The sequence below is a fragment of the Triticum aestivum genome, chromosome 5B (assembly GCF_018294505.1).
Source record: "Triticum aestivum cultivar Chinese Spring chromosome 5B, IWGSC CS RefSeq v2.1, whole genome shotgun sequence".
NCBI classification, from domain to species: Eukaryota; Viridiplantae; Streptophyta; class Magnoliopsida; order Poales; family Poaceae; genus Triticum; species Triticum aestivum.
In genome coordinates this window covers 265,920,950-265,947,183 of record NC_057807.1, presented here as the reverse complement: position 1 = coordinate 265,947,183, position 26,234 = coordinate 265,920,950, and the positions used below count along the sequence as shown (strand labels likewise).

The window sequence follows — 26,234 nt, the reverse complement described above, 5'->3', positions numbered from 1 at the left end:
TCTTTGGTTCTCTCTCAACAAATATATCACCCAAGTTTTAAGTCTCTCTCTCTCTGGAGCCGAACCCAGCACACCATATGTGCTCACAGGCCCTTCTCCTTTCTCTGTAATGGCCAGAGGAGTGGGCGCCACTTTTCGGTAGACTTGGATCAGTGGCCCTCCTTTCCTCTTGTTCTGGACTTGATTCTTGGCTGGGAACGTCACCTCGACCCCCTCCTTCTGCTTGGAGCTTGACGAACGTGATTCACGTGTGCTGCGCTGCGTATATTGCTTTTCCTTTGTCGAGTTCTCACCAGAAAAACCTTTCTTCCGTTCCTCAGCAGCCCGAAGGCTAGCCTTGAAGGGAAGATCACCATTAGCATCCCGTGTCCCTGGAGTGGGACAGAAGAGACCGAAGTGGCCCAATCTTCCACAAGAGAAGCAAAAGCGGGGGATCTGTTCATACTCGATGTCATAGCAGTCCACCTTGTCTCTCTTGGTTGATTCAATGACAATCCATCTACAGAGGGGTTTGAGCACATCAATAGCGACTCTCGCTCTCAAGAAGCCCCCCACCGGATCAATTTGGACGATGGATGTGTGCTCGTCAATTTGTCGGGCTATCGCCAAGCCCCGTGTGTCGTTCCTCAAGTTATATGGTAGATTAACTACCCTTACCCAGACTGGCAGCCGGCCAAACTTGAGCTCAAAAGGCTGGATGTGTTCTTCAAAATACTCCAAGATCACCGCGTTTTTGCTGATGTGCCAGGGTGCTCCTTCCCAAACACGGTCTCGATCTCGCTTGGATTCAAACTCAGCATCAAACATATTCTCTCCTAGTGGGCGGAAAGTCGGGCCCCTAGGGTTTCCCCAAGCAGGGTGAAGGGCATTGCAGATCGTCTGGATGTGAAGAAGATTGCGTTGCAAAACCTTCCCTGCTAGCAGCCACTTTGTCAGAGCATCGTCGTTGGCGTCGTCGATCACCAGGGGTGTCGCCTCCTCCTTGGAGATGTCCAGCTTGCCGAGCGTTTCCTCCATCTGCGCTCGCACGGAGCGAGGGGAGAGAGCGCCGCTGCGCTTCCAAAGCTGTTCCCAACACACCATCAAGGCATCAACACAAGTTCGACTCTGGTCACATACTCTGATTCTTCTTGGTGCATCGCCGGTCATCGTGAGGAACCCCATGCCTCCCTTCTCATTGCCACGTAGCAGAAATTGCAGACCCGGGTGTACCTGACAGTCTGGACCCACAGGTCAGCGCGCTCGCTGACCACCGAGCCCATCGGCCCGTCCACACCCACGTCATCCTTCCTCTCTCTATATCAATCCTGCGAGCCTTCTTCCTCTCAGTTCAAGCCACGGCCGCAGCAACAGCAAGCAAACGCAGCCTAGCTAGCTCTCACATCACACACGCATGATGCTCACGGCCATGCAGCACATGGACTCCTCCGCCTACGCATCCTCGCCCTCGGCGTCACCGTGGCAGCAGCTCCTCACGGCCCAACGCGGCCACCTGTTGCCCTTCGACTACGAGGATCTCGCGTCCGTCCCCGCCGCGGCGCACGCGCCGGCGGCGCACCAGCAGCACAGACCCGCGCGCCGCGTCGCCAGGCGGCGGCCGCGCCCGTCGCGGCGGCTGCCCACGACCTACATCAGCGCCGACCCCGCGGAGTTCCGCCGCATGGTGCACCAGGTCACGGGCGCCGACGAACTCCTCCTCCCGCCGGCCCAGCAGCAGACGGAGGGGCCCCTTCTCCCCGCGCTCGCCGCCCGCGCAGCGCCTTCGTCGGCCGGCGGGGCGCTGCTGCTGCCGACGCTGGACACGTCGGCGTTCCTGCTCGGCGGGTGCAGGGCGAGGCCGTCCACCGCGCGGACGGATGCGATCCTGATGCCACCGCCGACGTCTCGCGACGGGTCCCTCCCGCTGGACAGCACTAGCGGCAGCAGCAGCAACTGTGGTTTCCCGACCTTAGAGTCGTGGGATCTTCTCTGAACCCACCCGCTCTGCCCTCTCTGCGCACATATGCATGGTGCTTCTGCCTTCTGGTTGTGACTAGAGCTTGATTGTTGGCAACCATATATGTGTTCGTCTTGTTGTTAATCTGAGCTTAATTATTCCGTTTATGTTGTGATTGACTCATGCTGTGTCTCTCTGGACGGGTTTCAGTTTCATCATAGATATTCTCTTTGCTCTAGGAGCAGAATTCAGAATCGAGGACATGGATTGTTTCTTCTCTTTTCCTACTCTCAAACCCGTCTTGTCTTCACCAACCATATTCTCTTCCGGTCGGGTCAAGATCAACCGTCTTTTGTTGGGTGCTCAGTGCATTCAGCGCAATTAACCAGCTGAGTGATTAGTGCGCCAAAGCAGCCATTAATTATAAAGCAGGGGGAGCATGTAATGCTACTTAGACCCTACGACACGTCGAGATGAAGCCAAATACGACTGAGACGTAGTACGTCACGTGCATCAGCCCTTCGCTTCAATAATCTACCATAACCTGTGAAATCGGCTAGCACTTAGGCCAACTCCACCGCGCCAGCCAGCCATCCTGTCCCGGTGCGTCTGTTTTGGCTCAAAACGGACATACCAAACGGTCCAGCGTGTGGGCGTAAATGGACTTTTATCCGTTTTCTGACCGCTTTCGACCCATCACCGGCCTAAGTTTGGGCCGCTTTTAAGGTGAAAACGCGCAGACGGGCGAGACACGTGCGCTTATCCTTCCCTGGCCCGCCCGTCAGTGGCACAAAGCACCCGCCCGGCGCCTCATTTCGTGCCATTTCCCCCCAAACCCTCTCCCACGTCCCGCCCACCACCTTCCCACCATGGCCGATGCCCCGCCGAATTCCAGCGGCTAGGCCGCTGACCCGCCCGGAAAGGTGAAGAAGGCGGCGGCCAAGGGTCCGAAGAAGCCTAGGTCGGAAGCCACGCCGGCAGAGCTCGCAAAGATGGACGCGGAATTGGCCAAGAAGAAGAACCGGAGGGCGGTCGTCAAGGGCAAGAACGCCGCAGCCAAGTTCGCCGTCGAGCGCGCTGCGTTGGAGGTCGCGCGGCGCAAGGTCGACGTCGACGAGAAGGAGGACATCATCAACAAAACGCATGGCCCTCCTCATGCTTGCGATTCGCCGTCCAGCGAGTTTCTCGCCAGCGCACGTCGGCCCAGCGAGCACAGGCTCGTGGTCGCCCGACCTCCGCAGTGCCCCTCGCCGACGTCGCGGACCACGTCTTTGTCGCCCTGTTTTCCTCCGGCAAGGTGCGAAGGCCAGACCCGTTTCTCGGGGTCGCCGAACGTTGGCGTGATCGCGCCGTCCAGCCCGCGCCCCTCGGCCGTCATCGACCTCAACGTCACGCCGGGGTCCAGCAGCGGCGGCCGGCCGTCCGTTGAGATGCAAAGAAAGCAAGCACGGCCGACGTCTATGGCCACCATGCCGCCGCCCCGCGTCCCGTTCGACGAAATGCCAACACCAACACCAACGGTCGACGACCCCTACTACAACCAGTTCATGGAGGATGTCATCTACGAGGGCCATGGCGAGGCCTTCCAGATGGGTGGGCATGGCGATGCCTACGATCCCGAGGAGACCCAGAGTCAGGATGGTCGCGGCCAGTACGTTGCCGATGAAGACATTGAGGCCCATGACCATGCTGAGTACGACCATGGTGACTTGTGGCATGAAGATGATGACATCTATTGCGAAGGTGATGGTGATGAAGAAGAAGGAAGCACAAAGAGTGGAAGCATAAAGAAGGAAGAAGAGCATTCGTACGGGATCATACTCACAAGAGGAGGACAAGTTGATTTGCCAAAGTTGGATGGAGATTGGCCAAGATCCGAGGACCAGTGCGCAACAAAACGGGCTTGTTTTTTGGACAAGAGTTCACAAAACATTCCATGAAAGAAAGTTGTTTTCGCCCTACCAATTTACGAGCGACCGTGGCATCACCTCAATTCAAAAGAGGTGATTGTTCATCCAACAAGAATGCAACAAGCATGTCCCGTGAGTGGTCTCGGCATTGGGGACATGGTATGGTCTCTTATCTTTTCGTTGCTACGGCCATGACTTTCGGCCTTCTATATGTTTGCATGTTCAATTCTTGTTGATCATGTAGGCATTTCAATCTTTGAAAGCATTCAAGGCCTGGCACAATGACAAGTCATTCACTCTTACGCATTGTTGGACGCTCATCAACAATTACCCTTAGTTCAAAGATCAATACCGTGAACTTCAAAGGAAGAGAGGCAAGAAGACTGCCGTGTGTTGGAAATATGCCCTAGAGGCAATAATAAAAGCATTATTATTATATTTCCTTGTTCATGATAATTGTCTTTATTCATGCTATAATTGTGTTATCCAGAAATCATAATACATGTGTGAATAACAGACACCAACATGTCCCTAGTGAGCCTCTAGTTGACTAGCTCGTTGATCAACAGATAGTCATGGTTTCCTGACTATGGACACTGGATGTCATTGATAACGAGATCACATCATTGGGAGAATGATGTGATGGACAAGACCCAATCCTAAACATAGCACAAGATCGTATAGTTCGTTTGCTAGAGTTTTCCAATGTCAAAGTATCTTTTCCTTAGACCATGAGATCGTGTAACTCCCGGATACCGTAGGAGTGCTTTGGGTATGCCAAACGTCACAACGTAACTGGGTGACTATAAAGGTAGACTACGGGTATCTCCGAAAGTGTCTGTTGGGTGACATGGATCAAGACTGGGATTTGTCACTCCGTATGACGGAGAGGTATCACTGGGCCCACTCGGTAATGCATCATCATAATGAGCTCAAAGTGACCAAGTGTCTGGTCACGGGATCATGCATTACGGTACGAGTAAAGTGACTTGCCGGTAACGAGATTGAACGAGGTATTGGGATACCGACGATCGAATCTCGGGCGAGTAACATATCGATAGACAAAGGGAATAGCGTACGGGATTGATTGAATCCTCGACATCGTGGTTCATCCGATGAGATCATCGTGGAGCATGTGGGAGCCAACATGGGTATCCAGATCCCGCTGTTGGTTATTGACCGGAGAGTCGTCTCGGTCATGTCTGCTTGTCTCCCGAACCCGTAGGGTCTACACACTTAAGGTTCGGTGACGCTAGGGTTATGAAGATATGTATATGCAGAAACCCGAATGTTGTTCGGAGTCCCGGATGAGATCCCGGACGTCACGAGGAGTTCCGAAATGGTCCGGAGGTAAAGAATTATATATATGAAGTGCTGTTTCGGGCATCGGGACAAGTTTTGGGGTTATCGGTATTGTACCGGGACCACCGGAAGGGTCCCGGGGGTCCACCGGGTGGGGCCACCTGTCCCGGGGGGCCACATGGGCTGTAGGGGGTGAGCCTTGGCCTAGATGGGCCAAGGGCACCAGCCCCTATAGGCCCATGCGCCTAGGGTTTCCATCATGGAAGAGTCCATGTGGTGGAAGGCACCCCTAGGTGCCTTGGGGGGGAGGGAAACCTCCCCTTGGCCGCCGCCCCCCTAGTAGATCTCATCTACTAGGGCCGGCGCCCCCCCCCCCCCATGGCACCCCTATATATAGTGGGGGGAGAGGAGGGATTTCACACCAGCCCCTGGCGCCTCCATCTCCCCCCGTTACGTCTCTCCCTCGTAGTCTCGGCGAAGCCCTGCTGCTGTGACGCCCTGCATCCACCACCACGCCGTCGTGCTGCTGGATCTTCATCAACCTCTCCTCCCCCCTTGCTGGATCAAGAAGGAGGAGACGTCTCCCGTCCCGTACGTGTGTTGAACGCGGAGGTGCCGTCCGTTCGGCGCTGGTCATCGGTGATTTGGATCACGTCGAGTACGACTACATCATCACCGTTCTTTTGAACGCTTCCGTGCGCGATCTACAAAGGTATGTAGATGCATCTAATCACTCGTTGCTAGATGAACTCTTAGATGATCTTGGTGAAACGAGTAGGAAAATTTTTGTTTTCTGCAACGTTCCCCAACAGTGGCATCATGAGCTAGGTCTATGCGTAGTTCTTCTTGCGCGAGTAGAACACAATTTGTTGTGGGCGTAGATTTGTCAACTTTCTTGCCGTTACTAGTCCTTTCTTGCTTCAGCGGTATTGTGGGATGAAGCGGCCCGGACCAACCTTACACGTACGCTTACGTGAGACCGGTTCCACCGACTAACATGCACTAGTTGCATAAGGTGGCTGGCGGGTGTCTGTCTCTCTCACTTTAGTTGGAGCGGAATCGATGAACAGGGTCCTTATGAAGGGTAAATAGAAGTTGACAAATCACGTTGTGGCTATAACGTAGGTAAGAAAATGTTCTTGCTAGAACCCTAATTCAGCCACGTAAAACTTGCAACAACAATTAGAGGACGTCTAACTTGTTTTTGCAGCAAGTGGTTTGTGATATGATATGGCCAAAGTTGTGATGAATGATGAATGATCTATATGTGATGTATGAGATGTTCATGCTATTGTAATAGGATTCACGACTTGCATGTCGATGAGTATGACAACCGGCAGGAGCCATAGGAGTTGTCTTTATTCTTTTTATGACCTGCGTGTCATCGAGAAACGCCATATAAATTACTTTACTTTATTGCTAAACGCGTTAGCCATAGTAGTAGAAGTAATAGTTGGCGAGCAACTTCATGGAGACACGATGATGGAGATCATGATGATGGAGATCATGGTGTCAAGCCGGTGACAAGATGATCATGGAGCCCCAAGATGGAGATCAAAGGAGCTATGTGATATTGGCCATATCATGTCACGTTTATTATTTGATTGCATGTGATGTTTATCATGTTTTGCATCTTGTTTACTTAGAACGACGGTAGTAAATAAGATGATCCCTCACAATAAATTCAAGAAGTGTTCCCCCTAACTGTGCACCGTTGCGACAGTTCGCTGTTTCAAAACACCACGTGATGATCGGGTGTTTTATTCAGACGTTCACATACAACGGGTGTAAGACAGATTTACACATGCAAACACTTAGGTTAACTTGACGAGCCTAGCATGTACAGACATGGCCTCGGAACACAGAAGACCGAAAGGTCGAGCATGAGTCGTATAGAAGATACGATCAACATGAAGATGTTCACCGACGTTGACTAGTCCGTCTCACATGATGATCGGACATGGTCTAGTTAAACTCGGATCATGTAATACTTAGATGACTGGAGGGATGTCTAATCTAAGTGGGAGTTCATTAATAATTTGATTAGTTGAACTTAATTATCATGAACTTAGTCTAAATATTTTACAATATGTCTTGTAGATTAAATGGCCAACGTAGTCCTCAACTTCAACGCGTTCCTAGAGAAAACCAAGCTGAAAGACGATGGCAGCAACTATACGGACTGGGTCCGGAACTTGAGGATCATCCTCATAGCTGCCAAGAAAGATTATGTCCTACAAGCACCGCTTGGTGACGCACCCGTTCTCCCTGCAGAACAAGATGTTATGAACGCTTGGCAGGCACGTTCCGATGACTACTCCCTCGTTCAGTGCGGCATGCTTTACAGCCTAGAGCCGGGGCTCCAAAAGCGTTTTGAGAGACATGAAGCATATGAGATGTTCGAAGAGCTGAAAATGGTTTTTCGAGCTCATGCCCGGGTCGAGAGATATGAAGTCTCCGACAAATTCTTCAGCTGTAAGATGGAGGAAAACAGTTCTGTCAGTGAGCACATACTCACTATGTCTGGGTTGCATAACCGCTTGACTCAGCTGGGAGTTAATCTCCCGGATGATGCAGTCATTGACAGAATCCTCCAGTCGCTTCCACCAAGCTACAAGAGCTTTGTGATGAACTTCAATATGCAGGGGATGGAAAAGACCATTCCTGAAGTATTTGCTATGCTGAAATCAGCAGAGGTAGAAGTCAGGAAGGAACATCAAGTGTTGATGGTCAATAAAACCACTAAGTTCAATAAAGGCAAGGGTAAAAAGAACTTCAAGAAGGACGGCAAGGAGGTTGCCGCGCCCGGCAAGCAAGCTGCCGGGAAGAAGCCAAAGAATGGACCCAAGCCCGAGACTGAGTGCTTTTATTGCAAGGGAAGCGGTCACTGGAAGCGGAACTGCCCTAAGTACTTAGCGGATAAGAAGGCCGGCAAAACAAAAGGTATATGTGATATACATGTAATTGATGTGTACCTTACTAGTGCCCGTAGTAGCTCCTGGGTATTTGATACCGGTGCAGTTGCTCACATTTGTAACTCAAAGCAGGGGCTGCGGAATAAGCGGAAACTGGCAAAGGACGAGGTGACGATGCGCGTCGGGAATGGTTCCAAGGTCAATGTGGTCGCCGTCGGCACGCTACCTCTGCATCTCCCTTCGGGATTAGTTTTAAACCTTAATAATTGTTATTTAGTGCCAGCTTTGAGCATGAACATTGTATCGGGATCTCGTTTAATTCGAGATGGCTACTCTTTTAAATCTGAGAATAATGGTTGTTCCATTTTTATGAGAGATATGTTTTATGGTCATGCTCCTATGGTGAATGGTTTATTCTTTATGAATCTCGAACGTGATGCTACACATGTTCATAATGTGAGTACCAAAAGAAGTAAGGTTGATAATGATAGTCCCACATACCTGTGGCACTGCCGCCTTGGTCACATAGGTGTCAAACGCATGAAGAAGCTCCATGTTGATGGACTTTTAGAGTCTCTTGATTATGAATCATTTGACACATGCGAACCGTGCCTTATGGGTAAAATGACCAAGACTCCGTTCTCAGGAACAATGGAGCGAGCAACCGACTTATTGGAAATCATACATACTGATGTGTGCGGTCCAATGAGTGTTGAGGCTCGCGGTGGCTATCGTTATGTTCTCACCCTCACTGATGATTTAAGTAGGTATGGGTATATCTACTTAATGAAACACAAGTCTGAAACCTTTGAAAAGTTCAAGGAATTTCAGAGTGAGGTTGAAAATCAACGTGACAGGAAAATCAAGTTTCTACGATCAGATCGTGGAGGAGAATACTTGAGTCACGAGTTTGGCACACACTTAAAAAAATGTGGAATAGTTTCACAACTCACGCCGCCTGGAACACCTCAGCGTAATGGTGTGTCCGAACGTCGTAATCGCACTCTATTAGATATGGTGCGATCTATGATGTCTCTTACCGATTTACCGCTATCCTTTTGGGGCTATGCTTTAGAGACTGCCGCATTCACTTTAAATAGGGCTCCGTCAAAATCCGTTGAGACGACACCGTATGAATTATGGTTTGGGAAGAAATCTAAGCTGTCGTTTCTAAAAGTTTGGGGATGCGATGCTTATGTCAAGAAACTTCAACCTGAAAAGCTCGAACCCAAGTTGGAAAAATGCATCTTCATAGGATACACAAAAGAAACTATTGGGTACACCTTCTACCTCAGATCCGAAGGCAAGATCTTTGTTGCCAAGAATGGGTCCTTTCAAGAGAAAGAGTTTCTCTCGAAAGAAGTAAGTGGGAGGAAAGCAGAGCTTGATGAAGTATTACCTCTTGAACCGGAAAATGGCGCAACTCAAGAAAATGTTCCTGAGGTGCCTGCACCGACTAGAGAGGAAGTTAATGACAATGATCAAGATACTTCTGATCAAGCCCCTGCTGAAATTAGAAGGTCCACAAGGACATGTTCCACACCAGAGTGGTACGGCAACCCTGTCTTGGAAATCATGCTGTTAGACAACGGTGAACCTTCGAACTATGAAGAAGCGATGGCGGGCCCGGATTTCGACAAATGGCTAGAAGCCATGAAATCCGAGATAGGATCCATGTATGAAAACAAAGTATGGACTTTGACTGACTTGCCCGTTGAGTGGCGAGCCATAGAAAATAAATGGATCTTAAAGAGGAAGACAGACGCGGATGGTAATGTGACCATCTATAAAGCTCGGCTTGTCGCTAAGGGTTATCGACAAGTTCAAGGGGTTGACTACAATGAGACTTTCTCACCGGTAGCGAAGCTGAAGTCCGTCCGAATCATGTTAGCAATTGCCGCATTCTATGATTACGAAATATGGCAAATGGACGTCAAAACGGCATTCCTTAATGGTTTCCTTAAGGAAGAATTGTATATGATGCAGCCGGAAGGTTTTGTCGATCCTAAGAATGCTGACAAAGTGTGCAAGCTCCAACGCTCGATTTATGGGCTGGTGCAAGCATCTCGGAGTTGGAACATTCGCTTTGATGAGATGATCAAAGCGTTTGGGTTTACACAGACTTATGGAGAAGCCTGCGTTTACAAGAAAGTGAGTGGGAGCTCTGTAGCATTTCTCATATTATATGTAGATGACATACTTTTGATGGGAAATGATATAGAACTCTTGGACAGCATCAAGGCCTACTTTAATAAAAGTTTTTCAATGAAGGACCTTGGAGAAGCTGCTTATATATTAGGCATCAAAATCTATAGAGATAGATCAAGATGCCTCATAGGTCTTTCACAAAGCACATACCTTGATAAGATATTGAAGAAGTTCAATATGGATCAATCCAAGAAGGGGTTCTTGCCTGTGTTACAAGGTGTGAAATTGAGCTCAGCTCAATGTCCGACCACGGCAGAAGATATAGAAGAGATGAGCGTCATCCCCTATGCCTCAGCCATAGGTTCTATTATGTATGCCATGCTGTGTACCAGACCTGATGTTAACCTTGCCGTCAGTTTGGTAGGAAGGTACCAAAGTAATCCCGGCAAGGAACACTGGACAGCGGTCAAGAATATCCTGAAGTACCTGAAAAGGACTAAGGAAATGTTTCTCGTTTATGGAGGTGACGAAGAGCTCGTCGTAAAGGGTTACGTCGACGCTAGCTTCGACACAGATCTGGATGACTCTAAGTCACAAACCGGATATGTGTATATTTTGAATGGTGGGGCAGTAAGCTGGTGCAGTTGCAAGCAAAGCGTCGTGGCGGGATCTACATGTGAAGCGGAGTACATGGCAGCCTCGGAGGCAGCACATGAAGCAATATGGGTGAAGGAGTTCATCACCGACCTAGGAGTCATACCCAATGCGTCGGGGCCGATCAAGCTCTTCTGTGACAACACTGGAGCTATTGCACTTGCCAAGGAGCCCAGGTTTCACAAGAAGACAAGGCACATCAAGCGTCGCTTCAACTCCATTCGTGAAAATGTTCAAGATGGAGACATAGAGATTTGTAAAGTACATACGGACCTGAATATAGCAGATCCGTTGACTAAACCTCTCCCTAGAGCAAAACATGATCAACACCAGAATTCCATGGGTGTTCGATTCATCACAATGTAACTAGATTATTGACTCTAGTGCAAGTGGGAGACTATTGGAAATATGCCCTAGAGGCAATAATAAAAGCATTATTATTATATTTCCTTGTTCATGATAATTGTCTTTATTCATGCTATAATTGTGTTATTCGGAAATCGTAATACATGTGTGAATAACAGACACCAACATGTCCCTAGTGAGCCTCTAGTTGACTAGCTCGTTGATCAACAGATAGTCATGGTTTCCTGACTATGGACACTGGATATCATTGATAACGAGATCACATCATTGGGAGAATGATGTGATGGACAAGACCCAATCCTAAACATAGCACAAGATCGTATAGTTCGTTTGCTAGAGTTTTCCAATGTCAAAGTATCTTTTCCTTAGACCATGAGATTGTGTAACTCCCGGATACCGTAGGAGTGCTTTGGGTATGCCAAACGTCACAACGTAACTGGGTGACTATAAAGGTAGACTACGGGTATCTCCGAAAGTGTCTGTTGGGTGACATGGATCAAGACTGGGATTTGTCACTCCGTATGACGGAGAGGTATCACTGGGCCCACTCGGTAATGCATCATCATAATGAGCTCAAAGTGACCAAGTGTCTGGTCACGGGATCATGCATTACGGTACGAGTAAAGTGACTTGCCGGTAACGAGATTGAACGAGGTATTGGGATACCGACGATCGAATCTCGGGCGAGTAACATATCGATAGACAAAGGGAATTGCATACGGGATTGATTGAATCCTCGACATCGTGGTTTATCCGATGAGATTATCGTGGAGCATGTGGGAGCCAACATGGGTATCCAGATCCCGCTGTTGGTTATTGACCGGAGAGTCGTTTCGGTCATGTCTGCTTGTCTGCCGAACCCGTAGGGTCTACACACTTAAGGTTCGGTGACGCTAGGGTTATGAAGATATGTATATGCAGAAACCCGAATGTTGTTCGGAGTCCCGGATGAGATCCCGGACGTCACGAGGAGTTCCGGAATGGTCCGGAGGTAAAGAATTATATATATGAAGTGCTGTTTCGGGCATCGGGACAAGTTTTGGGGTTATCGGTATTGTACCGGGACAACCGGAAGGGTCCCGGGGGTCCACCGGGTGGGGCCACCTGTCCCGGGGGGCCACATGGGCTGTAGGGGGTGCGTCTTGGCCTAGATGGGCCAAGGGCACCAGCCCCTGTAGGCCCATGCGCCTAGGGTTTCCACCATGGAAGAGTCCATGTGGTGGAAGGCACCCCTAGGTGCCTTGGGGGGAGGGAAACCTCCCCTTGGCCGCCGCCCCCCCCCCCCCTAGTAGATCTCATCTACTAGGGCCGGCGCCCCCCCCCCCATGGCACCCCTATATATAGTGGGGGGAGAGGAGGGATTTCACACCAGCCCCTGGCGCCTCCATCTCCCCCCGTTACGTCTCTCCCTCGTAGTCTCGGCGAAGCCCTGCTGCTGTGACGCCCTGCATCCACCACCACGCCGTCGTGCTGCTGGATCTTCATCAACCTCTCCTCCCCCCTTGCTGGATCAAGAAGGAGGAGACGTCTCCCGTCCCGTACGTGTGTTGAACGCGGAGGTGTCGTCCGTTCGGCGCTGGTCATCGGTGATTTGGATCACGTCGAGTACGACTACATCATCACCGTTCTTTTGAACGCTTCCGTGCGCGATCTACAAAGGTATGTAGATGCATCTAATCACTCGTTGCTAGATGAACTCCTAGATGATCTTGGTGAAACGAGTAGGAAATTTTTTGTTTTCTGCAACGTTCCCCAACACCGTGTTGGCGGGAGGTGGAGATGGTGAGGCGTTGAAGAGACCGAGGGGCAAGACCAACTCTATGGTGGACGATAAGCGTGATGGGTCATCCATTGCGTTGCATGAGACTTTGCACGGCATGATGTCTCAAAAGGATGTGAGGGACGAGAAAAAGCGACAAAGCAAGGACGAGCAAATGAAGCAATACCTCGAGTTTCAAACGAAGAAGCTTGAGATGGAGGAGGCGGCCAAGAGGAGGAAGATCGACATGGAGGAGGCGTCCCGGCAGAGGCAACTCGACATCGAGGCCGCCAATGCCGCGGCCAGGCAGAGGCAGCTCGACATCGAGGTCACCAATGCCGCAAATAAAGCAAAGGAGGTGGCGCTAGCGATCATGAGCGTGGACTTGAGCAAGATGAACGACAAGGCGAGGAGCTGGTTCGAGGCCCGGCAGAAGGAGATGTTGGACGCCGACGGGCTGAACTAGGTGGTCTGTTCGGCCGTGGCCGTCCTTTTTGGAGGCTGGCATTGGTGTCGGCCGCTGACTTTGTGCCGGCGAGAAAAATATTCATTTTAAAGGGTGGTTGTGTTGCAGGCCGCTGGCTGTATTGCTGGCTACAAAATTATTTATTTTGAAGGCTGTCTGTATTGCCGGCTGCTGGTGGTGTTGCCGGCAAGGTCGTGTAGACAGACGTTTCTTTGGAGTTGTGCGCTGGAGTTGCCTTATGCTCAAAACAATCACTTTCATGTCACCGCCCCTTGTCTGCCTGAAACAATACCCAAAAAAGGGAAAGAGAAGAAGATACGTTCTATTGATAGAGAAGAGAATTCATGTAGTAACTCACACAACTGGGGCCTCGATGAGAGTACGGGTACAGTGCATACATGGAAGACACAGACAGGGCAGCAGAGTTGGTCGGCGTTGGGCCCTGTGCTGGCCGCCGGCCGGCCCGGCCACGCGGTTGACTCTTCTAGCCTCGGTTGGAATTTCCTCTCGCATCCATGTGCCTATGCTGCTCGTGATACTATCGACAGTCGGAGAAAAGGACTTAAAACTGTTTTCGTCGGACTTTGGCACCCTCCCCACACACGTGCTTCCTCACGACCAACCTGCCGGCCGCCGGCCGGCCGCCTGTTCCTGTTATGTTCGGTCCCACTTGCTAATGACGCAAGCGTTGCGCAATGATCACGTCAGTAACTTAGCTTCTCTGCAAATATTACCGAGACACAGTTTGTTACCCAGTACACAGCCCTACCGGTGGCTCTTCAAACTGACGGTTTGCTTCAAGTGCAACTGTGATGCTGTTTATGAAGCCGTGCTCTTTGCGATTAAAGAGGACGTACGGTTTGCTACCCAGCACACAGCCCTGCCGTGTTAGCATTTTCACAGGACAAAGTGAGCCTTGCATACACTATTGAGGACACGAAGGAGTTTTTTCAGGGTACGCTAATAACATACCTTAACTTTATAAAAGGAAGAAAATATGTACCCTCCGTTCCATAATGTAAGACGTTTTTCGACTTTAGTGTAGTGTCAAAAAACATCTTACATTATGAAACGGCGGGGAGTACAAAAGATTACATATGCGCTATAGCTAGGTGTCACAAGTTGACCCTAACCAAGCCTTCACACCACTCCCTAGCTCTACTCGACTACTCTAATACAAGTTGTCCTCCAAACGCTCCTTCTCTAGCCCAGGTCCTCAGATCATCAAAGATCATATCCACCGTCTCCCACTCGCTCTTGATCATTCCGGTGCCGAATACTCGCGCGTTCCTTTGCTTCCATAGCGTCCAACAGATTAGCATCACGAAAGTGTCAAAGCCTTTCCGAGATTGCTTATCTATTCTTTTTCTAGCTTCTGTCCACCACTGCACCAATCTTGAGTCGATAGATGGGCATAGGTCCGTCGTCAAACCCATTCTAGTAATGCAGCGGAACCACACCTGCATCCAGCAGATAATGTACCCGTAAAACCATTAAAAAAAAGTTTAGGCCAAAAAATATCTCTAACAAATCCCGTAAGCGTGGAATAAATTTACAGGACTTAACTTTAGCTTTCCTCTAGTTTAGAACAAGTTTCGCTTTCATTAACTTTTGGCGGCAAGGTAACCGCCTGGAACGACCGCCGCAGCTCGCCTTCGTGCGCCGCCGCACCACCACGCCGCCCCATCATATGCCTCCGCTCCACCCCGACGCCAAGCCGCAGCTCCAGTGTGCCATCCCACCGCCTCCCCGTTCCCCGTCGTGCCACAGCTCGCCTGTGTCACTGACTTGCGGGCCCTAGACTTGTTTAATGGAAAAGTTTAAGAAAAAAACAAAATTTAGGGGAAGCAATCTACGGAATCTGACAAAAGTTGCTCTCAGTAAACTTTCCCCAAAATTTACAGTCATCGGGTTTTTAGGGCAATGGTTGGAGTTGCTCTAAGATTCCTTTTACAATACGAACAAGCGTACACATATCATATCTCTACTATTAACCGTTGTAGATTCGTCTTTGCCCCACCTCTCCTCACACACACTCATTCCTCACGTCATGCATTAACCCAATCAAATCAAATGAAATCTTGTCAAAAACTCAACTGAATCAAAACTCCGGCCATTTCTTTTCATCATCTTCTTTACCTGGGGTTCAGAATTATTCAGTCAAAGTTAGCTGCTCGAGAGGCTGTCATCTGCGGTTATTCACAGCCACAGGAGCCTTGGTCGAAGTTCCTACGGACAGTGAAGCAGACTCAGGACCATGTCTAGTCGACGGATAGATGGATCAGTGAAGCAGAGGCAAAGAAGCACCGTGAAGCGATGTGCGCCATCGGAACACCCAACCACAGCAGTTTTTCCAACTCTCCCGTGTCGGCCGCCGGCGAATCGGTGATCAACTGCGACACCATCATGCCAATAACACCCCCGGGGCCTGAGTTTTGATTTGCTAGGAACACCAGAATTTTACACTATGTAATTCTGCGGAAACCAAGAACAACCTCCCATCACAAACAGTTATGTAGATTATACAACGCATGCTTAACCGGCATTGCGGGCTGCACTCGACAGACAAGATGGACATTAATTTACAATACTAAGCAAGTTTTTCATCGGTAGGATAACACAGAAGAGACGCCAAGATAATTGATAGTAGGTTTATTCTTTCAGCCTTACATCGCCACATGTTGCAACCGGCTAGGTACCCCGCCCTAGAGTCTACTCTCTCACCTGAAACAACAAGTGCGGTGTCAGCAAAAAGATCAGGTAAGAAGCACAAGCTAATCAACGGCGCAGAAGCGATGGAGCACCAAGCACAGAAATATCTAAACTCTGCACAAGAAGAACTTCAGCACCACACGCCTATATTACCAGCTTAAAATGAGAGTCATAGTCCTATGCTAAACTTACAAGTCAAAGGGACAGTGTTTTGAGCAGATGCTCTGTTTCATTTACTCACTTGCGTTTTGCCTCTAAGCTCAGCCACAAGGTACAAAAGAACAAAAGGCACCTTTAGCACCAGTCAGCATCATGTTAAATAGCAAAAGTTTTATTGAAGCTGACAGGTCTGACTTTGTGAAGATCAAGTCACAATCATTCTACAACAAGTCCACAAGGTAGCTTTCAAGGCTGGCAGAAATTAAGTCTAAGATACTGACTGGTGCACAACACATTACCAGTCAAAAGGAAAGAAAGGGAAAAGGAAAACTCAAGTAATGCAAGACCACAAACGCAATTGCTTCAACCACATCGGCATGAGGCATCATCTGACTTGACCCAACAGATTAAGTAACCGATAAGAAAAAGTCTGTCATACTAGGGTCTGTGAAACTCCCATGCAATAAATTCTCGGCTAGCTCGCAACAAAGCAGTAAAGTCTTGGATATCATAACAGATGGCCACCTCAACTCAAAAGTGCATTGAATTGCAGTGTCACCACATACAGTGATCCGGAAAGACACCGTCGAAGATATGTTCTTGGAGAAGTCTCTCCCATGAAAATTACCACAGAAATTTCATATCTGCCATGGCTAATTTCTGTTGTCAAAGTAGTTTGTTTCAGGAAATATTTGCTTGTTGCACAGTTATTGATAAAAGGCTGCTATGCTGACTGGAAATAGTAGGCAGACAAAGTGCACTTTTGTTACTATGTGGTGAAACTGTATATATAAAAAAAAATTGAAAAACTGTTTGATAACAAAATTTATGCAACAGGACTGAAGAACTATAGGCAGGACTGTTACATGTACAGATATAGAGGCTAATTGGTTCGCTGCCAAAGTTTGGCATTGCCAATATTTGGCAAGCCAACATTTGGCAAAATCAAAAGTTGCCAAAAATTGGCAAATTTTTGATAGGTGGGCAAGAACCAATTGGTAGCAAACCAATTAAGCGCCAAATTTTAGATTTGCCAACAATTGGCATGCCAATTATTGGCACCAAACCAATTAGGCTCATAGATTTGAAGATTACCTATTTGATTACTCCGCGATAACCTTCTTATGAGCTTTGTATGACAAAATCACGTTCCATGCAAGGGCTACAAAATTAGCGGCAAGAACCTGGAAAAAGCAGCAGTTAGGTGAGAGCAATACTCAGAGCATGCCAAAACTATATAAAGGGGCAGAAAATAGCTAAGCTAATTCATTTCACATATACTGAACATTGTAGTAAAGACTGTCGAAATGTGCAACTTTTTTGGACCTGGAGCTTCTGTGGGACAAAATAGAAATTCAAAAACTGGAACGGTATCCACAATTGCCAATTCGCGATCAATGAAGAGAACCACTCCTGTAATAGTTGTAAATGTTCTTCATCAGTAAATGACACATACACAGTGTCAGGGAAGGGTTTTGAGAGGGTTGATATCCTTTTCACCTGCTTAAGCTTTGGCACTACAAGAGATGGCTTTCCCTCCAAGGTTACGAGTAAGCTCATGAAGACACCAATGAAAACAGGAGAGAAGATGAACTGGGCAAGGAGACAATTAAAAATTAACATGTCAAACAGGAATGCAATGGACATAAAAACAACTCAAGAAGGTAAAACAGGATATGAAGGAAATGATGAAAACCTGGTCAAGTAACAGGCGAGAAATGACACCAGATGTCCCGCTGATCGTCACTAATTTACTCAAATACAAGTACCTGCATATGGAGGCAAATTATCAATCAAACAAGAATATACACTAACTACTGATCACCATAATTTCTGCAGAATAGACAAGACAAGATTACCAGAAATGCAACGTTGGCCCCACCAGGACAAGTCCCAATAACGTGAACACAAATGTTCTCTTCAGGTCTAGCTCTGGCACTTTATCAATTACAAGCTTCAACAAAAGAAAAAGTAGATAAAGGGTTGTCAATTACACGTCTGCTCGTCCTAAATTTCACATCAAAACTAAGAAGGGATGGTACTCGTGCATGATCAGACTTACACAAGCATGCATCACGCAGCACAAAGTGTGGGTTTTCTCTTTAGTGCTAAACTACATCTGCACTTAACTACATATATGGAATAGAAGGCAAACATGTAGATAATTTACAATACAAGACATATGGCAAAATCGCGATACTGGTCCATTCTTGAATGAATAATAGTTCCCCCTTGCCATTACCAGACTACATTACGATTACCTCCGTCCGGGTTTATTAGGCCCTCTTTATTTTGGGCTAAAGTTTGACCATAAATTTAACTAATAAAATGTAATTGTATGTCACAAAAAATATACTATAGGAAACCTCTTTCAAATACAAATCAAGCAATATACTTTTTATATCATATAATTTGTATTTTGTTAGTTTTACATATGGTCAAAGTTTGGCTCAAAATACGAGGAGGCCCGATAAACCTGGACCGAGGTGGTACATGCATGTGACTAAATTGCGTTCAGCATGTCTAACATTCAGACTCTTTTTTCTTGTGCAATATTACATTGACTGATCTAGTTCCTGAAGAATTGTCAATGGTGGGGTAATCATTCACTAGTACAAGAAGATCCAAACAGAACTGAACAAGAGGTCGTATCTTGCAACCAAGGCTCGGCAATTAACCAACTGACGACTACCGAACCCATGCTGCATTGCATAATACCACACTCTAAGGCAGCAACTAATAGCGTTGGCATCAACGAACCTGGCAGATGAGGTCCCCGGCCAGAGTCAGCACAGCAGAAGTGACAGCCTTGGTCGCCACCGGATGCTTGTCAAGAGACAGAAGGTACCTGTCGCGGCCATTTCAACACACCCAGTGTGAGTATTCTACTGAAGCATCAGAACCCACACGGGAAAATTTCCAAGGAATGAAGAAGAGGTCCAACGGAATCACCAGGCCACGAGCTGCAAGCCCTTCGCCCGGGCCGCCTCCACTCCTCCAGATGCTGCTGCGGGGGCGGAGTTGCAGCAGGAGGCTGCGTGGAGCGTCTGGAGCCGCGCGAGGCGGCCGCCGCCCTTCAGGGGCTCGACGGGGGCAGGGGCGGTGGACAGGTGAGCGGAGCTGGAGAGGAAGCGGCCCGTTGCAGTGGGCCTCGGAGAGATGATGGGGCGGGGGCCGAGGAGGAGCGGGAGCGCGGACGCCATCGCCATGGAAGAGGATGAGGAGGAGCTTTGGGTTTTGGGAATCGTGCTAGGGTTCTAGAAAATTCCAGAGCCAAAGAGGCAGTGAATGAATAAACTAAACCTGGGCTCATTTGGGCCCATTCGTCTTTCGCGTGAGAAGGAAACGGACCGTTCGCCTTCAGCCCGGCCCATTTAGGTGGTCTTCTTGACCTAGCCACGAAGGCGAGAAGGAAAACGATCCCGCCACCATCTCGCCGGCATTTCCTCCCACTTGCGGCTGCAGCGGCGGCGGCGGCCACCGCCCACCGGGTGTGGAGGCGAGATGTCGTACATGCGAGGCGATCTGCTGACGAAGACGCGGAAACTGGTGAAGGGGCTGGCCAAGCCCGCCCCTGCCTGGCTCAAGGCCATGGAGCAGTAAGTACTCCCCTGATCCCTAGCTCCGCCTCTCCACTTCCGCTATCTTTTGCTCCGGCCGTTTGATGTTGGTGCGGTGAATTGTGTGGAAATGAGAGATCCAACCTTGGTGATCTACTCATCGCATTTGTCCTCCATATACGGTTGATTATCAGTAGTTGGTAAAACTAGATTTGGTATTGTCCACAACATCATCTATCGGTGGCTCGATATTCTGATTTACGCTCTTACAATCCATATAGATGATTGCATTTCCTTTATCATTTGGTTCTCATGGTTACTTATATTAGATGAAAGAAGGCAGAATTGTTGAAAATCAATGTAGTCCCATTTTCTAGAGCGAGCTGTGCTCTGTTTTGCTTTTCAACCAGACTAACATGTTTTTTACAGTTTATTTATTTGCACTGTGTAGCAAACCCGCATACATTTCCTAGGCAAGCTTCAAACTAAACACCAAAATGTTAAATTTGTCAAATCTTGTTTCAGTTATGCTCGATCCAATTATCCCACATTTTTTACGTTGATCATTGGCTGTGAGTGGTTTGTGTGAAACAGAACGAACTCTGCCCTACCTTTTCACCTGACACATTTGTGGACTGATCACACTATGCAGTGCCATAAGGGTAATTTTACATCATCCACTTGGTCCATGATTTATTTATCTTGGCGTTATTTATCGATGTGCTCCATTTAATAGTTAGGTGAACGGGTTTCCTTGGCCGTATTGTTTTCTTCCTTCATGATCTTGATCAAATCTCCTATCTGGGGAAGGCAGAAGATATTTGTGGCTGAAGGGTTCCTGCATTAAGTTTGTCTAATTGGGTTTAATTGCCATTTGCTGTAAACTCGAATATTTGTGAACTGAAGATGTTTGTCCTATTCTTCTATGCGCTAATTCTCTCTACATTATATTCATGTTGCTTGTTTTTTCTTTGAAACACATGTTGCTTTTTTATTAGGGCACCTCCAGTCACATTCCCTAGAACTGATGGTAAAATCGAGAAGATAGAACTGCCAGAGGATGTCTATGTCAAGAGGTTCTTCAGAAGGCATCCTGATTCACTCTACCATGATGCAATAAAGTAATTTTCTTGTTATATCTATCATTACAATCATGACTGTAAAGTATACAAGTTTGATAAGGTTCCAGAATTGAGGATGTGAATGTGTTTGGCCTTTCTTCCATTTTGTTTACAATTTCCTTTTGAGAAGTTAATGAGGAATCATTTCAAATTTGAACTAAAACCATGCAATTTGAACTAAGACCACGCCACCTATTTCTGAACGGAGGGAGTAGTTATTTTGATACTTGATGCTCGCCTTATTTTTCCTTTGAACTGATTAATACAACTACATAATGATGCATTAGTCTAAAAAAAGCTTTTGTTTGAAGGAGGTACAATTGTACATGTACAGACTAGCAACTCCTTTTTCTGACTGTTGATGGTGTCAACATTGCCCTTCTGTTTCACTCCCAGATATTGTCTTACCCCACTTTTTGTGTCATACTGTACACAAAATTTAATAGCTAGCCAATTCTTTCAGGATAAGCGGGTTTGATCCACCGCCAGCAAGAGTTTTTGCTTGGTGTGTCTTAGAGTTGAAAGAACAGGGAGTCAATGAAGATGATGCAATGGCTGTAGCAGATGTAATTTTCCTCTTCTAAAATATATCATTTGTTTCTCTGATGGAGCAGTAATCCAATTATTGGTCCTGCTCTGTCCAAATCTCAAGGTATAGAGTTATAACTCCTTGCATGACTGACATCCTTTGGCAGATGGAGTATGGAGCAGAGAAAAAAGCAAAGAAGCTAGCATACAAGGAACTGAAACAAATTGCACGCAGAGAAGGAAAGCCACCACCTCCAAATCCATATCCAAGCGCTATCAAAGAAATACAGGCAGAGGAAAAGAAGTATGTTAGGGACCGTTTCCATAACCCAAAGGTACTCGAGATCGTGAATAAGATGAAAGAGGACAGACAGATGTTTCTTCAAGATAGAGCGGCAGCATCAGGTGCATCAGGTGAAGGACAGTAACTAGTTGTGTGGACTGGCCTACTAGTTGCTGTTGCTTATGACATCAACCAACTGATATTTAAACTCGATGTTTAGTTTTTCTATAAAAATAAAGTTGTGTGCACATTCAGAAGTTAGTTAAAGAACTAGCTGTAAGGGTTCGAAACATGTTTGGTGAGATAGAGCATTGTTTCTTTCTCATATATTTTTACTATTTTCCTCATACTTACTGATTTCATCTCCCATATTGGTTTAGCCTCAATGCTGTATGAAAGTTTCTCCGACATTGTGCAGCTTGATTGAAATAGAAATAGCATCTTGACATGTAGTTTCCATCTGTCCCTGTGACGAGCATTTTAGTAATCTGAGCACTGGTTCAATTGGTGCTCCCTCGTCAGTACTCTGCTGTGAGGTTGAAGGGGCCAATAGATCCACGTACACTGTTGAGATATGGCATTCTGAGGGACATGATGGAAACTGACATTTTTTGTTGCTTGCTCTTTCTTTGCATTAGCACCTCTTTACTCTTTTTTTGTAAAATAGTTTCCTTCCGTTGGAGTTGTAAGTTATTCTTTTGCCTGCAAAAATAGTATGGAAATATATTAATGGATCAAAATATAGAACATTATTTCTTTGTCACAACTTATTTCTTTATTTTCTCTGTTATTGAGTTTAATTTCCCATGTTCCTATATCCTTAATGCTGGGTTCCCAAACAATTTACAAGCTTTATTAATTTGCCAAATATTGACAGGATGGTACTATCCTTGTTCTTCACTTTTCTCTCCTTATTTGTGATTCGTGTAATTTCCATCTGTCCCTGTGATGAACATTTTAGTAATCTGAGCACTGGTTCAATTGGTGCTCCCTTTCAGCCCTCTGTTGTGAGGTCGAAGGAACCAATGTTTCCACACGTGCACTGTTGAGATATGGCATTCTGAGTGACATGATGGGGGACACTTTTCTTGTTGTTGGTTACTCTATATTCCCTATATAGGTTTTCCTCTCTTAAGATTTATATGTCTTCTCATCTTCTGCTATTCATCCAGCACTGTAATTGCAAATCTTTGCTATCTTGAAATTTGATGTGTCCCCTCTGCAATTTGTGATTTGTTTTTGCTTTTTGGTGAGGAAGCAGACCTGGTGAATGAAGGAATTTTATTATTTTTTGAACGCAGAGGCAAAAGATTTGCCTCATTCATTAATTAAGGGAGGAGACAAGGTTTAAGTCGGAGCCACATGAGGCCCACTGAATACAAAGACATTACTCTCGTGGCATCAAATTACTCAGGCGTTTCGCACTCGCTAGCACCCAGAGCCTAGCTTCCTCCAAATTTCGCAAGATGATTTGGGGGGGCCGTCGATTTCTTCTGGAAGACCCTTGCATTTCTCATTCCAAATGGTCCAGGTGATGAGCAAGGTGAGGATCGTCATCGCCTTGTTGCGCCTGGCCATATGAGTTCACCAACTACTGAGAGAGTGATGAGCCGCCCATTGGTTGGTGTTGATACCGCCAATTTGCAACCAATCTTTAATCAGCCTCCACAACCGCATAGTGTACCGACATTTGTAGAAAAGGCGAGTGGCGGACTCAAACTCCCTCTTGCATAACGGGCAGAGACCACAATTTTGCAACCCGCGCCGTCCACACCCTATTTTGGATAGGTAGCCATGCGAAGAATTTGACCTTGGGGGTGCCTAGACTTTCCAAATAACCTTGTTCATGGGCGTGAGGATAGCTCCGATGAATTGCGCCTTATATGCTGATTTGGCCGAGTATTCCCCATTAGGGGAGAGCTTCCAAATGATGGTGTCATGGACGTCTTGGGAGATGTTTATATGAGAGAGCAGAGACCACAGTTCAATGAATTGAGTCACATGAATCCAAGTCAGCTCACAATGCATGTCAATGGCCTTGATCCACGCATCATCGTGCAAGGCCCCACTAACCTTCCAACATTTGAGCTTCGAGATCTTGTATATGAGGGATGCAACATCAATTGGCTTCTTGCCTCTGAGCCACGGTGCGTCCCAAAATGGCGTCCTTTCCCCATTGCCAACTTTGATGGTGGTGAGAGCATAGAAAAGATCCATGTCCTCTTTGTCGCACGGGTTTCACGAACCAACCCAAATCTTCGTTGGGTCATTGCCACTCATACCATGGCCAACGCAACCGGAGAGCTCTAGCAAATTTGTCAAGGTGTAGGACCCCTAATCCTCCCGGGTGAGTAGGTCTACAGACCGTTTCCCAGTTAATCGAGCACTTACCTCCGGAGACCTTTTTCGTGCCCGCCCAAAGGTAAGCATGCTCAATCTTGTTGATGCTCTGGAGAACGGGTGCTGGCACAATGAGCGGGGTGAGGTGGTGGATGGCCTGGGAGGTGAGGACCGACTTCACAAGAGCCCCACGTCTGATGGAGGTGATATGCATGTCCTTCCAAGGCACAAGCTTGTTCGCAATTTTGTCATCTAGGTGTTGATAGTCCACTCGCTTAAGTTGCCAAACGGAAAGCGGTAATCCGAGGTATCTCATGGGGAAAGAAGCTCGAGTGGCTGGCATGTCCTTAAGTATGGCATCCAAATCCAAGTGTCGACACCGAATCGGCACCAAGGAGCTCTTGCGAAAGTTTGTGTGCATCCCTGTGACCTCACCAAACCCCTCCAGGATGTCGGCCAGGTTTCTAATATCCTCCTAAATTGGCGCCACAAAGACAGCCGCGTCGTCAGCATAGAGTGATGTCCGAATAATGGTGCCACGCCCTCTAATCTTGTGTAGAAGTCCAATCCGTGTTGTTGAGTTGAGCAGTTGTTGTAGCGGGTCACGTTCTTGTGTTTGGATTGAAATACGATAGGAACCTACGAAAAGCTTCTTTGATGCACTGCATCTAGTGGCATGCATATCCTCACCATTCGGTTGCATGTGGATCATGACCGAGCATTTATGTAACAATGTATAAGAGCGACGCGTTTGTTATTCACCGGGCTGTATTGGCCGTGTAATTCAACAAGCTTGGTCCTGGATTCCTCCAGCATAAGTAGTAGATGTCCCGCGAGCCAGCACAAGCAGATGTCCCACGGATTCACTACAAGGCGGCAGCGACCTGATCCTCTATGGGAGACTGTTACAAGTTGATTGTAAAGGAACGAGAGAGACAACCATCAGAGAGACAAATGAATCGAAGTATCCTTTATTGATGTTGGATTGTACATATATATACAGGGTGAACAGTCGCCTCGAAGGGATACGTCGGTTCCTAGAGGCGTCTTTCCAGGGAGCAACCGTCGGAGACGGTTACCATAAAACGTGAGACATCACGTGCGGCAGGAGCGGGGATTCCCCTAATAATCGTCAGATTATTATTTTAACACTCCCCCTAATCACCGCTTGACATCTGAATCCATCATCATCATCTTGATTAAAGACTCCTCCAAAAACCCTGTGGGAAAAAATGGAGGGAGTAGAGTAGGATATGTTGGTAAAACTCCTTCAAACCCAGTGGGAAAATAAGGAGAAAATGATCCAACATATAATAATTATTGACTCTGTTTACTCAATGTGAAGTAATTCCACAGAATATAGAGGTCAATAAATATGTCGTATATACCTCCCTAAAAACCCCGGTGGGGAAAACAGACAGTATGACATATGACCTTATGTTGATATTACCTCATTAAAAACCTTTATGAGAACATATATAGTAAACTCATGAAGGAAAAAAGAGTATAATATGATGCATTGAGCAGGAACAATTCAGGAAGATACTCCCCCTGATTCTTGCAAATTCCGAAGTCGTCATATACCAATTCCATTTACACATTCCTGGAATGTAAAAACTGGTAGAGACTTGGTGAACAAATCAGTTGCATGATTTGACTTGCAAGATATGCAATATAGTGATATTGCTTATTATGTAACCTGTTTGCATCCGGGCAACACAAGAAACATTATCATTGAGATAATGGTTGGTGGATGTAGCCATGAGGTCTGTTTCAAAGACTTTTCATGAGAGGGCTACCACACCTAGTAGGAACACTAAGCTTGTCTACGATCTGACATAGTGGGGATCTGATCGATGTATCCAATGATATCGGTGTTCACATTTCTGTGAAACTGAAAAACCAGGACAAGATGTTTGATGCCTTGGAGATATCGAAAGATATTCTTGAGTACCAACCAATTTTGTTTGGTGGATCCAGTGGCACTATGGAACATTGAGTCCCAATATCTCATTTCCATCATCTCTTGGTCTAAATAGATCTTTCTCTACGTCTAGAGAATGAACTACCATGAG

At 47.1% G+C, this 26,234-nt stretch overlaps 4 protein-coding genes across 4 annotated transcripts; 3 read left to right on the top strand and 1 right to left on the bottom strand.

Moving 5' to 3' along the window:
* Positions 1-1,345: 1,345 nt before the first annotated feature.
* LOC123115959 (calmodulin-binding protein 25) lies at positions 1,346-2,103 on the top strand. Its single transcript, XM_044536986.1, has one exon. The coding sequence runs from the start codon at positions 1,394-1,396 to the stop codon at positions 1,970-1,972; it is 579 nt and encodes a 192-aa protein (XP_044392921.1). The 5' UTR covers positions 1,346-1,393; the 3' UTR covers positions 1,973-2,103.
* A 13,760-nt stretch (positions 2,104-15,863) lies between these two features.
* On the bottom strand, positions 15,864-19,603 carry LOC123111296 (protein sym-1). Its single transcript, XM_044532052.1, has 8 exons — positions 19,280-19,603; positions 19,088-19,175; positions 18,187-18,281; positions 18,024-18,096; positions 17,828-17,920; positions 17,654-17,740; positions 17,423-17,511; positions 15,864-16,180 (listed from the first exon to the last, which is right to left on the bottom strand). Exons 1-7 carry the CDS (start codon positions 19,534-19,536, stop codon positions 17,431-17,433), a joined length of 774 nt encoding a protein of 257 aa, XP_044387987.1. The 5' UTR covers positions 19,537-19,603; the 3' UTR covers positions 15,864-16,180; positions 17,423-17,430.
* Positions 19,604-19,650: 47 nt separating this feature from the next.
* On the top strand, positions 19,651-22,166 carry LOC123111297 (uncharacterized). The gene is made up of 4 exons (XM_044532053.1): positions 19,651-19,926; positions 20,886-21,008; positions 21,472-21,574; positions 21,704-22,166. The coding sequence occupies exons 1-4, from the start codon at positions 19,832-19,834 to the stop codon at positions 21,962-21,964; spliced, it is 582 nt and encodes a 193-aa protein (XP_044387988.1). The 5' UTR covers positions 19,651-19,831; the 3' UTR covers positions 21,965-22,166.
* Positions 22,111-22,903, top strand: LOC123114738 (uncharacterized). The gene is made up of 3 exons (XM_044536166.1): positions 22,111-22,117; positions 22,273-22,421; positions 22,659-22,903. The coding sequence occupies exons 1-3, from the start codon at positions 22,111-22,113 to the stop codon at positions 22,866-22,868; spliced, it is 366 nt and encodes a 121-aa protein (XP_044392101.1). The 3' UTR covers positions 22,869-22,903.
* The last annotated feature ends 3,331 nt before the right edge of the window (positions 22,904-26,234 follow it).

Excerpts from the sequence above, each read along its gene's own strand:
- LOC123111297 (XM_044532053.1), top strand. The coding sequence starts at position 19,832 with ATGTCGTACATGCGAGGCGATCTGCTGACGAAGACGCGGAAACTGGTG. Across the intron at positions 21,009-21,471 it reads CTCTACCATGATGCAATAAA|GATAAGCGGGTTTGATCCAC; the intron begins GTAATTTTCTTG and ends CAATTCTTTCAG. Across the intron at positions 21,575-21,703 it reads ATGCAATGGCTGTAGCAGAT|ATGGAGTATGGAGCAGAGAA; the intron begins GTAATTTTCCTC and ends ATCCTTTGGCAG.
- LOC123111296 (XM_044532052.1), bottom strand. The coding sequence starts at position 19,536 with ATGGCGATGGCGTCCGCGCTCCCGCTCCTCCTCGGCCCCCGCCCCATC. Across the intron at positions 19,176-19,279 it reads GGCTTGCAGCTCGTGGCCTG|GTACCTTCTGTCTCTTGACA; the intron begins GTGATTCCGTTG and ends TGGCCGCGACAG. Across the intron at positions 17,741-17,827 it reads TAGTGCCAAAGCTTAAGCAG|GAGTGGTTCTCTTCATTGAT; the intron begins GTGAAAAGGATA and ends CAACTATTACAG.
- LOC123115959 (XM_044536986.1), top strand. The coding sequence starts at position 1,394 with ATGATGCTCACGGCCATGCAGCACATGGACTCCTCCGCCTACGCATCC.
- LOC123114738 (XM_044536166.1), top strand. Across the intron at positions 22,422-22,658 it reads CTGAGGGACATGATGGAAAC|CAATTTACAAGCTTTATTAA; the intron begins TGACATTTTTTG and ends TGGGTTCCCAAA.